Here is a 13006-nt window from a genome sequence, read left to right as displayed (position 1 = left end):
CAGCTTTTGGCACCTTTCCTACCCTGATGGCTGGGCTTCAGAAGGAAATATGGAATCAGTAGGGCCACCAAGGACAAGACCGTGCAAATTATCTCCTCGGATTCCACCCTCACCAATCAGCTTTCTGACTGGTGGTCTGCTTTCCCTGGCACTTGGTACTAGCGGAGGAGTCTGTATATACATACTGCCTTTTAAACTCATGAACTGGCATTCTGAGGTAGATACATATATAATTTCCTTTTTCTCATCAAGTTCTTTATTTTTCCTAGACATTTTTAACAGCTTTATAGGGATGTAACTTGCATATCTTAAAGCTCCCTGTTTAAAGTATTAGAGTCCATGGTTTCTTGTATGTTTACAGAGTTGTATGACTGTTATCATAATAAAATTTCAGAGCATTTTCACCATCTCCTCACCAAACATGCCCTAGCCTCCTAATCCCTCCTGCTTCCCACCCCAGACAACCATGAACATATGTTCTATCTCTATGGATTTGCCTATTCTAGATATTTCATATAAATGGAACTACACAGTATGTGGTCTTTTGTGTCTGGCTTCTTTCAAAATGTTTTTGAGTATCGCAGAGTATCAGTCCTTTGCTCCTTTCATGGCTAAATAACTTATTCTATGGGTGCACCCCATTTATCCACCAACAGGCATTAGGGCTGTTTCCACCTTTGGGCCATTGTGAACAGAGCTGCTACAAATGCTCTGGTACAGCTGTTGTATAGATACAGTTGTTGTATAGATACAGTTTTCACTCCTCCTGAAGTAAAATAGCTGGGTCACATGGTAATTCTGATACACACTTATCTTCATTTCTTCTGAGAAGAACGAACACTGATCAGTCCTAAGAGGCAGCCCTCTCTGGATGCCCTGCCTCAGTAACATTTCTGGACTTCAACTACTGAGGATGTGCCCGAGACACAGGTGGCTCCAGTCACGGCAGCCCCGCCTGCGCACTCAGCTGACTGCGCTCTGGCTTCCACTCGCGAAGAAAAAGAAAGATGAATTCCTCTGATGTGTCCTACTGCCTGCAGTTTCAGAAAACCTGAAGTAATCTTTTATTCCCCATCTTTGCTAAATGTTCGTTCAAACTCTAGAAAAAGTAAGAATGTGACACATAGCTCTGTGATGCCTGGAGCCCAGGCTACTTGTAGATGTTCCAGCTTTAAGAATCCATAAAATTAACTTTTAGGTTTATTAATGTTCAATATGTAAAGTAACTTAAAAGAATTTTATCTTTGGGTTGTAACTTCAAAAAGAAAGAACTCATTATTTATTTAATCACGTCACTAAGGTAACTGAACATTAATAGCTATGTAAATTTGGGGAACCTACTCACTTTTTTTAACCGTGCAGGTAGAAAGACTTCAATTGTGGCAATTCCTGTTGTTTTATAGTGCTCATTTCCTGTGCCACGCTCCACTGCTTTGCAACGTATTTCTTCCATTATCTTTTCAACTTCATTTTCACAACATTCTAGCTTGTCAGAGTACTTCTTAGCAAGGTCCTATGAAGAAAAATTGAAAAAAATACACAGATCGATACAGTACCAACTCAAAGAAAAGCAAAATACAAAACAGTGCACATAACACTCTAAGGCAAAAAACCCGATGAGTGGTGTTCACCCCTATTCTACTGAAATCTAGACAGTGTCTTGACATCTTGAGAAGCACAGGGTTTATTTAGAGAGGATTCAGGAAAAAATAAAAATGAAGGATTGGAAAACAGATCCCCTAGAGAAAGTGAAAATAGTTGGGGTTACGCTGGGGGAAAAGAAAGGCAGGAAAGAAAGGCAGGCTGCAACGTACGTGACTGCAGTAGATACATCGACACAAACTCACCTTGAGGGATACGGGCTGTTCACCACTGCAGAGTGCGGGCAAAAACCCGGAAACTGTCTAACTTTTCTAATTTGTGAGAACGACTCAGGTTAGATGATGGTCTAAGTATGTATTTATAATAAGGGAGATATTCTTGATATATAAAAGTTACAAAGCAGATCAGAATATCTTTTTTAAAAATTAATACAAAACTATTTATAACACACGCTTTAAATAAACAATCACATAGGAAATGACTGGAAGAAAACACCAATATTGGTGATATTATAATGTATTTTTGAAAACACACTCTTTATCATTTTTGTAGTTGATTATATACATACAGTTTTTTTCAACCCAAGAGTATACCTTATTTTTAATCTCTGGAAAACACAGAAGCCTTTTCAATAAAAATACTTTAAAAAAACTTTCTATAATTCTCTAGAAAACATAAACATAATTACCTTGTGAAGGTTTTTTTCTCACCCTTTTCTGACATCAATCAATTCTGACACCAACTGGACATCCTACAATTCAATTCAACTCTGTCACGAACGACGGAGTTAGTAAATCAGAGGCAGACGCCACAGGGTAAGGGCTCAATCCCACAGGCCTGCCCTCATTTCAGGCAGCAGGTAAGCAGGTCCCCAGGTTACCCACACTTCTGTCTGACTTGATTACACAGTTGAGGGTTCCTACAAGCCCTGCCCCTTCAGTTTTGGTAATTTGCTAGAACAAACTCCACAGAAATCAGGAAACTGCTCCCCTTATTTTTATAAATTATTACAAAGAGAACACCCAGACGGAGACGCACACATGGCAGAGCCTGGAAGGGTCCAGAGGACGTCGGTCCCTGTGGGTGTGCTCCTCTCCGGCCAACGGACATCTCTGCCCATCTGGAAGCTCCTGCGATCCGTCATTTAACGGTTTTTACGGAGGCTCCATTATACGGACATGATTGGCTGACCAGCGTGATCTCTTCTGCCCCCTGGCCTCCCCAGAGGCTGGAGGAGGTGGGGCTGGAAGTCCCATGCTTCTAATCCAAGTTTGGTCTTGTAGGCAAGTAGCCCCATCCTGAAGGCCCCCATCACCCTTGTGCTGTGCTTAGTTGCTCAGTCATGTCTGACTCTTTGTGACCCCACGGACTGTAGCCTGCCAGGCTCCTCTGTCCATAGGGATTCTCCAGGAACGCACACTGGAGTGATATCCTCCTCCAGGGGATCTCCTTCCCAACCCAGGGAGGGAACCAAGGTCTCCTGCACTACAGGCAGATTTTATACCAGCTGAGATACCAGGGAAGCCCATTAACTGCAGTACTTAAATTTAATAAACATCAGCCAGGTGCTGAACACATATTCTCTCAGACACTCACAGCAACCTAATCATGGAGGTACCACGGCCCCCATTTCGTAAGTGATGAGAGTGGGACCAGAGCTCGCCTGCAACTCGCTGAGGCCCACAGGCAGTGGCAGAGCTGCGCCTGCACGCCTCGACCTCAGAGCCCAGGCTCCCTCCTCTGTTCGGAGCCCAGCTAAGCAACCAGGGAGCTCCTTCTGGGCAGGAGAGCACAGGCGGGGTCACCAGGGTACCTGTGCTTGCCTGACTCAACGGGGGTAATTTTCCTGTGGGACAGAGGGCCTTCTCGAGGATGCTAATTATAGCCCTAATAAAACAGGCTTGGCTTTCAATTATGAGCTACCTTCATGTGCAGTGGCTCCCACATGTCAGCGTTTCCTTACTCCTCACCCTTTCAGTGCTCAGGGTCTGTTAAAGATATTTATATGAGAGGAAAGGGAAATTTAAAGGAATCCTTCAGTGAATCCTTTTGTAAATTAGAAAATTAAAAAAACTGAACAGGAACAATCTACATTCGACATCTCCAACCTCTCTACATCTTCACTCTGCACTGGTTGGCTTCCACACGGACATTCTGAAGTTCTTGTCAAAATTGCTCAGTGTCTCCACCTCACCAAGCGCCTTCCTCCTCACTTGGTTTCTACACCCTCTCCTCTTTCCTTCCACCTCGGATGCTCCTTCGCTGCCCCTTCCGCCTGGCTCCTGTCATCTCACCGAAGTGACCCAGGACTCAGCCTTTAGACACCTTTCCTTCCTCTACTTGTTTGCTTAGTAATGTCAGCCAGGCTCACTGCTTCCAACCACATCTATACACCACCAACTCTCTCTAGGATACCTCTGGCCAAGACATCAACCTTGAACTCTCAGACTTGTTTTGCCCAAGACGGAGTACTTGGTCTGGTGATGGAAGTCAAGTCTGATGCTGTAAAGAACAATGTTGCATAGGAACCTGGAATGTTAGGTCCGTGAATCAAGGTAAATTGGAAGTGGTCAAACAGGAGATGGCAACAGTGAACGTCAACATTTTAGGAATGAGAGAACTAAAATGGACTGGAATGGGTGAATTTAACTCAGATGACCATTATATCTACTACTGTGGGCAGGAATCCCGTAGAAGAAATGGAGTAGCCTTCATAGTCAACAAGAGAGTCCGAAATGCAGTATTTGGATGCAATCTCAAAAACGACAGAATGATCTCTGATCGTTTCCAAAGCAAACCATTCAATATCACAGTAATCCAAATCTATGCCCCAACCAGTAATGCTGAAGAAGCTGAACGGTTCTATGAAGACCTACAAGACATTTTACAACTAACACCCAAAAAAGATGTCCTTTTCATTATAGGGGACTAGAATGCAAAAGTAGAAAGGCAAGAGATACCTGGAGTAACAGGCAAATTTGGCCTTGGAGTACAGAATGAAGCAAGACAAAGGTTAACGGAGTTTTGCCAAGAGAATGCACTGGTCATAGCAAACACCCTCTTCCAGCAACACAAGAGAAGACTCTACACATGGACATCACCAGGTGGCCAACACCGAAATCAGATTGATTATATTCTTTGCAGCCAAAGATGGAGAAGCTCTATACAGTTCCCAAAAATAAGAGCGGGAGCTCACTGTGGCTCAGATCATGAACTCCTTATTGCCAAATTCAGACTTAAATTGAAGAAAGTAGGGGAAACCACTAGACCATTCGGGTATGACCTAAATCAATTCCTTTTGATTATACAGAAGTGAGAAATAGATTTAAGGGACTAGATCTGATAGACAGAGTGCCTGACAGGAGGCAGTGATCAAGACCATCCCCAAGAAAAAGAAATGCAAAATGGCAAAACAGCTGTCTGAGGAGGCCTTACAAATAGCTGTGAAAAGAAGAGAAGCAAAAGGCAAAGGAGAAAAGGAAAGATATACCCATTTGAATGCAGAGTTTCAAAGAACAACAAGGAGAGATAAGAAAGCCTTCCTCAGTGATCAATGCAAAGAAATAGTGGAAAACAATAGAATAGGACAGAGATCTCTTCAAGAAAATTACTTTCCTGGTGGCTCAGACAGTAAAGCGTCTGCCTACAATGCGGGAGACCCAGGTTCAATCCCTGGGTCGGGAAGATCCTCTGGAGAAGGAAATGGCAACCCACTCCAGTACTCTTGCCTGGAAAATCCCATGGACAGAGGAGCGTGGTAGGCTATAGTCCATGGGGCTGCAAAGAGTCAGACACAACTGAGCAACTTCACTTTCACTTTCAAGAAAATTAGAAATACCAAGGGAACACTTCATGCAAACATGGGCACAATAAAGGACAGAAATGGTATGGACTTAACAGAAGCAGAAGATATTAAGAAGAAATGGCAAGAATACACAGAAGAACTATACAAAAATGATCTTCATGACCTGGATAACCACAATGGTGTGATCACTCACCTAGAGCCAGACATCCTGGAATGTGAAGTCAAGTTGGCCTGAGGAAGCATCACTATGAACAAAGCTAGTGGAGGTGACAGAATTCCGATGAGCTATTTCAAATCCTAAATGATGATGCTGTGAAAGTGCTGCACTCGCTATGCCAGCAAATTTGGAAAACTCAGCAGTGGCCACAGGACTGGAAAAGGTCTGTTTTCATTCTAATCCCAAAGAAAGGCAAGGCCAAACAATGTTCAAACTACTGCACAATTGCACTCATCTCACAGGCTAGCAAAGTAATGCTCAAAATTCTCCAAGCCCGGCTTCAACAGTGTGTGAACCGAGAACTTCCAGATGTTCAAGCTGGATTTAGAAAAGTCAGAGGAACCAGAGATCAAATTGCCAACACCCGTTGGATCATAGAAAAAGCAAGAGAGTTCCAGAAAAACATTTACTTCTGCTTTATTGACTACATCAAAGCCTCTGACTGTGTGGATCACAACAAACTGTAGAAAATTCTTCAAGAGATGGGAATACCAGACCACCTTACCTGCCTCCTGAGAAATCTATATGCAGGTCAAGAAGCAACAGTTAGAACTGGACATGGAACAACAGACTGGTTCCAAATTGGGAAAGGAGTACCTCAAGGCTGTATATTGTCACCTGTTTATTTAACTTATATGCAAAGTACATCATGCGAAATGCCAGGCTGGATGAAGCACAAGCTGGAATCAAGACTGTCGGGAGAAATATCAATAACCTCAGATATGCAGATGACACGACCCTTATGGCAGAAAGTGAAGAACTAAAGAACCTCTTGATGAAAGTGAAAGAGGAGAGTGAAAAAGTTGGCTTAAAACCCAACATTCAGAAAACTAAGATCATGGCATCCGGTCCCATCAGTTTATGGCAAATAGATGGGGAAACAATGGAAACAGTGACAGACTTTATATTCTTGGGCTCCAAAATCATTGCAGATGGTGACTGCAGCCATGAAATTAAAAGATGCTTGCTCCTTGGAAGAAAAGCTATGACCAACCTAGACAGCATATTAAAAAGCAGTGATATTACTTTGCCAACAAAGGTCCGTCTAGTCAAAGCTATGGTTTTTCCAGTAGTCGAGTATGGATGTGAGTTGGACTATAAAGAAAGCAGAGCACCAAACAATTGATGCTTTTGAACAGTGGTGTTGGAGAAGACTCTTGCGAGTCCCTTGGACTGCAAGGAGATCAAACCAGTCAATCCTAAAGGAAATCAGTCCGGAACATTCATTGGAAGGACTGATGCTGAAACTGAAACTCCCAATACTTTGGCCACCTGATGCGAAGAATGGACTCACTGGAAAAGACCCTGATGCTGGGAAGGATTGAAGGTGGGAGGAGAAGGGGACAACAGAGGATGAGATGGTTGGATGGCATCACTGACTCGATGGATGTAAGTTTGTGCAAGTTACGTGAGTTGGTGATGGACAGGGAAGCCTGGTGTGCTGCAGTCCATGGGGTTGCAAAGAGTCGGACAGGACTGAGCGACTGAACTGAACTGAAATGAGTACTTGGTCTTCCTCTCCTTTGGGCTATCCCATTTCAGTCCATGGCAACTGTACTCCACCAGGAGCTCAGGCTCAAACTGGGTGAGTCAGCCCTTTTCCCTCTCTCATTCTCCACATCCAATCTGCCTGCAAAACCTGCTGGCTGTACTTGGAAATATACCCAGAGTCCAATCACTTCTCACTACGTCCATGGTGACTCTCCTGGTACCAAACCACTGCTGTTTCTAAATTAGCATACTGCAGCAGCAGCTGACAGTCTCCCTTCTTCTCTTGCCCCTTTCATCAGCCTCGCCACTCGGGAATTCCAAGGGTGTTAGGAGCTCTGTGCCAGGAGCTGCAGACAGAAGTCACAGCCCCATCTAGTTCCCAAGCCAAGAGATTGTAACAAGCAAATTCAGAAGAAAAGGTCGGGAGGTTTGCAAAAACTTAAAAAAAAAAAGTGAGTCCTGTCAGGAACAGGAGAGAGAACTCCAAGACCCTGACACAGCGGTCACCTCCCGAGCGCATCACTATGTCACAACACAGGACAATGCGATGCCCTCCTGACAACCATTACTCCCTGACAGATGTTACACTGTTTACCACAATACACTCAGACTGAGAAAACAAGAGAAGTATGTTCTAGGACATTCAAACATAGTGAGATTTTGCTCAAAAATGATTATAATGTTCCCCAGCTTAGAAAGGCAAGCCAACCTCGGTTTCTAGAAATTTCACTTAGGAAAAGTGAGGCCATTTTTGATGAGATCATAAAAAACTGAGGTACAATTATTAGGAAAATGTATTTTGGAAAAATGAACAGATAGCCAACAGTGTAAACAAAGCTGAGGAAGGAAATACTGTTCCATAGCTGAAAACGCTAACCAGGAGGGCAGAGAACGGTCTGGAACACTAACCCAGAACACGTCACACACGAACCTTCTGCCTCTGGCACTGCCCCACCAGCACGAACACCCAGATTAATCATCTTAGGTAACACTGGGAAGCATGAGAAATGGCACATGCCAAAATAATCAGATAAACATTCTCATATAAATAAAATCTTCTTAAACAAAAATAAGCTTGCCAACTGCTAGCAAAATATGGGAACCTGTTTATTACCATTGTTTCTGGTTATTGCAAAAGCCTACCTGGTTGTACCTGGCAATTTCTGGTGACTTCAGAATCTTACTTACCAAGGAGACTTACAACACTGCTAATTATTAATGTCTTAAAAGAGAAATACCTTCAATGCCAAACCAACTTCTTTATTTTCTTCTGTATATGGAGGTTTCCAAAGCTGAATTTTGTCTTCCCTTAAAAACTGGGTCAATTTTGATTGGAGATATTTCTTTTGTGCCATCCTTGAAAGCAAAACAGTACATCAATGATACTCTGCACTACATTTCAAAGTGTTTTATAAGTCACCTAACACACTGTTGAGTAAGCAAGAGGTCTCCTCCATTTCTCCCTCTCCAGTTTAAAGTGCTTTTGGACTAGGTTTTAACTAGCTCCAAACTTCTCTAAAAGCTTTGTATATTACATACAGACTGAAACATGCATCATATACCCAATTATATATGTTACATAAGAATACATGTTTCAAAGTTGCTAATATGCAGTAAGTAAGTAATTCTTTTATTTCTTGGGTGTGTTGTGTGTTTTAGATAGCTAAGTCATCTCCAAATCCTTTGCGACTCCAAGGACTATAGCCCACCAGGCTCCTCTGTCCTTGGGATTTCCCAGGCAAGAACACTGGAGTGGGTTGCCATTTCCTTCTCCAGGGGAATCTTCTCGACCCAGGGACTGAACCCACATCTCCTGCATTGGCAGGCGGATTCTTTACCACTGAGCCACCAGGGAAGCCCCTTCTATTTCTTAACCTGCTATCACTCTCTAAGAGGAAACACAAAATAAGAAAGATAAACCCTTAAAGTAGCAAACTTAAACAACTCAACACAGTGGCCCTGTGGTAAAGAATTTACCAACATACAGTGGCTCTGTATGTTGGCTATTTTAACACAAAAGAGCAATCACACTGGCAGGTAAATATGAAGAAAAGCGAGCTTGAACCATGAACCATCAATAATACACATTTTTCTATACCTGAAATTTTAAAATTAAAAATTTAGGGATTTTTCTGTTGGTCCAGAGTTATGACTCCGTGATCGCAATGCAGGGGGCCTGGGTTCCATCCCTGGTTGGATACTTTGCTGCAACAAAGTATCTGCATGCCACAACTACAGCCTGGCCCCACCAAAATAAACAAATATTTTTAAAAATAATAAAATTAAATTAAAAATTTAGTGTTTAGTGCTAGAAAAGTTTTGCATATTTTCTGATAGAAGCATAAAAGCAGATCTACACGTACTATTCCAATCAATACTGGCTGGGTCATCATTTTACACATGAAAAGCCATAGCCCAATATTGTAAAATGACTCGCTTAAGGATGAAAGATTAGGCAGCACCATAACTAGTCCTGGGACTTGTGCCCACAACAATGGATCACTGCATTCTACCGTCTCTCACAAAGTCCCTGCTGCTTCTCTGCCCTGGGCTTACACAGCAGTGGAGTCTTTTACGCCTCCTTCGCTAGCACTAGCATCTCATAGGGGGGTGAGGCTGCCAGACAGTGAAACAGCTGAAGGGACAGTGCAGCCAAGTCAGATGAGCAGTGAGGCAAGTCAAAGGCAAAAGTAAAGCCCCTCAAGGACGGAGACATGTTTCAGAGAGCAAAAAAGTAGGTAAGGGTTAACATAACCTAGATGAGCAACTTTCTTTTTCCTATTCAGGGCCTGTATTCCACAATCCCCAAAACTCAATTCACCTGATTTCTAAATCAAGTTTGATAACTTAAGTGTATTCCGTAAGCAAGTGCTTTAAAAAGAAAGTTCAAATCCACTTTATATCAATTTGGGGGCAAGAAAGAGGGTAATCAGGATGGGGGGAGAAGGGAAAAAGGAGGAAACACACATCAAAGAGGGGGTTGTGTGCATCCAGGTAACCTAAGAAAGAACCCCAGGTTTTCAAGCACTAATAAACCGCTTCTCACACAGAAAACTGGACTGTAGCCCGCCAGGCCCTTCTGTCCTGTGTAATTTTCCGGGCAAGAATACTAAAGTGGGTTGCCATTTCCTCCTCCAGGGGATCTTTCTGACCAGGGATCAAACCCACATCTCCTGTGTCTCCTGCACTGGCAGGCGGATTCTTTACCACAGAGCCACCGGGGAAGCCCCTCTCCTAAATGCTCAGAAATTCCCAACTGAGGATCACTTGTGAGGGGGTGGTAACCATTTCATGGGCCATTCACTGAAGCCAAGCTATTTAGAAGGCTGAATGCACAACCTTCTGTAATCCAAGTAATTACCAAGCAGAAGTCTCAAAGGATTTCCTAAACCTAGCGTGTGGTCCACACTCCACCTACCAGCAAACACACAGCAAGGAGGGTCTCTAGTCCACCACTTAATGTCTGAAAAAAAAAATTAAACCATTGTCTTGAAACTTACAAAACTTCACTCATGGGCAACATTAAAAAACGAGGATATGTATTTTAACTCAAATCAAAAGGGGAAATGGTTTAATAAATCAGTTTTCAATGTTAACTGGAAAACTGAAAGTTTCAGGCGTGCCACACAATGTTCGGTGTCACAGCCCCCGCCAAAAAGCAGAAATTCATTAATACCACTGCTCTAAACCGAAAGTGAAAGGGCATAAATCATTCTTGTAACATTTCACTTTCATTTTTTAAATAAATCGATCAACACTGCCTTTATCCAGAGCTTTTCAAATACACACACACACATATACCTATTCTAAATACAGAACTTTTTCTCTTAGGCAGACTATTGTAAGAATCTTCTATTAAAAAATAAGAGTGTGGGAAGACGTTGAGAAACATACAGAACCAGATCGTCACGGCTGGAGAAAATAAACGGCGTTTTCTTATTAACAGCAAAGAAAATCTGTCTTTGATTGCAAATAAATCCCAAATGGCATATTTGGAAAAACAATGTTACGACTCAAGCTTTTTGTATGGCTAGTGAGTAATTTTAACATATACATATGTTTCTCTGCCTCCCAACAAAAACATTTCAGTCTTTCGTTTTACATACCCACCACCCGCGTCAGCCCAGAGCAAACCCAGGGCCGGGCGGAAGGCCCGGCGCGTCCGGAAGCCCCGACCCGCCGCCCCCGGTCCCGGCCGACCCGCCGCGCAGGGCGCCCACCTCCCGCCGCTGCCCGGGCGGGGTCGGCGTCGTGGTCACGCCGGGGGGGAGTTCGGGCGCCGGGCGGCGCAGCTGAGACCGGGGTCAGTGACCGGACGCTCGGCCGCCATCTCCTCACCTGCACCACAGCAGCGCCAGCCTCGACCCGCCGAGTGCCCGGATGCGGCGGCGGCCGCCGTTTATTTTTATTCCGGGTGAGGCCGGCCCCGCCCCCGCCTCCGAGGCCGCCGCCGGGCGCCCCGCCCCGCCGCGCCCCCGCGCGGCCGAGAAGCAGGGGGTAGGCGGGGCCAAGAGGGGGCCGGGCGGGGTTGTGGGTAGGCTGTGGGCGGGGATAAGGCGGGAGGCCCGGACAAGGATGGGGCGGAGCTGGGGCGGGGCGGAGCTGGGGCGGGGGAGGGCTTAGGGGCGAGGCGGAAGGGCGGGGCAAGGCTAGGGCGGGGCTGGGCCGAGGGGCGGGACTAGAGCCTGGTTGGGGGTCAGATGTGGGCGGGGCAGAGGGGAGGGCGAGAAGGAACCTGGGCGAAGACCGCACGGGGGACTTGCCGGGGGGCGGGGGGCGGGGCTGGCGGGAAGACCCCCAGGCCCAGAGCTGTGGGAAGACAGCCCGCAACCCTGAGGACCACGGGCCGCGCCTCTGAGGGCCAAGGCGGTGTTGGGCGGGACCGCTGGCCCGGCCCAGTTTACCTGACTTTTGAGGAAATTGAACCTGGCTTCGTTCCTCCAGAATCCTCGGAAGAGGCCAGAGCTCCTCGCAGCAAGCCCCTTCTCCCCCCACGGCGGGAAAGTCTGGACTTACTGCAGCTGGGTCCAACCCCGGCCCGCCCCCCTCCCCGGACTGGGCCAAACGTGATGACCCCTCTAAAAGTCCAGCTTTTCATTCCGCCATGCATCACTCGGCCCGGGCCTCCGCTTTGGTGAACTTCCCGGCCCCTTGCCCTCGCACTTCCCTGCTGGTTTTGCTGGCCCTACTGACCCTGTCTCCACATGCTATTGCTGACAGGACCTGTGGCGATCCGCCTGCTGCCGAAGCGCTCTGCCCACCCCTGTACTCAGTCATCTAACCCTCTGGCCCAGCCTGTGTCCGGTGTCTAGGTGAGGACATAAGACAGGAGTATCTACAACTAATGGAGCGCAGAGCCTGCTGGTTGAGCACAGGTCGTAGCATAGCTTCCAGAGATGGTTAGATCCGTCTTTGGTAGGACCGGAGGGAAGAATGGGAAGACAAGATAGAGCCCACGGCAGACCCCAGAAACTTCTTGCTCAGATGAGACTGTTGGTCGTTCCATTCCAAACCCAAGGCCCGAGCTTGCTTGGGCAGCACATTAACCAAATCCAAGGCCCATCCTGAGACCTGCTCTAGCACTGTCCTGGACCCTGCACGGGGCCACTGGCTTCAACCCTGGGGATCTAGGCAAGCTGCCCAGCCTCCACCTCATCCGGGAAGATACTGTCAGTGCCCCACCCTCCCCTTAGCCCCGAGCACAAACATTTCCTGAACAAAGTGTTGTATCTAGAATCACCCTAGGAGCTGCAGACTGTCTGAAAAGGCTTTGCAAACTCTCTTGACACCCTCTGCAAGGAGAGGGAGGCACAGCTCCTCCTCCTGGTGCCCTTCTGCCTCCTGGGGGAAGAAGCCTTGGGTGGGATATGTGCCTAAATCCATTTTAGGGG

The 13006-nt window shown here is 45.9% G+C and overlaps 1 protein-coding gene across 7 annotated transcripts in view; it reads right to left on the bottom strand.

Moving 5' to 3' along the window:
• NUB1 (negative regulator of ubiquitin like proteins 1) overlaps nt 1–11493 on the bottom strand; it is a 32713-nt gene extending 21220 nt beyond the window's left edge. For 3 of the 7 annotated variants that reach the window (XM_081533477.1, XM_081533482.1, XM_081533483.1), the window contains exons 1-3: nt 11454–11493; nt 8354–8471; nt 1346–1513 (exon numbers count right to left, since the gene is read on the bottom strand). In XM_081533477.1, the coding sequence (XP_081389603.1) occupies nt 1346–1513; nt 8354–8470 (285 nt within the window). In that variant the 5' untranslated portion in view covers nt 8471; nt 11454–11493. Of the gene's footprint in view, nt 1–1345; nt 1514–8353; nt 8472–10533; nt 10579–11335 lie in introns of all 7 variants that reach the window. The other 4 variants (XM_081533481.1, XM_081533484.1, XM_081533479.1 and 1 more) reach the window with 3 other exon arrangements.
• Between the last annotated feature and the right edge of the window lie 1513 nt (nt 11494–13006).

Source organism: Giraffa tippelskirchi, chromosome 10 (assembly GCF_054371585.1).
Source record: "Giraffa tippelskirchi isolate mGirTip1 chromosome 10, T2T-mGirTip1v1.2.pri, whole genome shotgun sequence".
NCBI lineage: Eukaryota > Metazoa > Chordata > Mammalia > Artiodactyla > Giraffidae > Giraffa > Giraffa tippelskirchi.
Note: the sequence above shows the minus strand (reverse complement) of the source record. Positions and strands in the feature narration are given on the sequence as shown.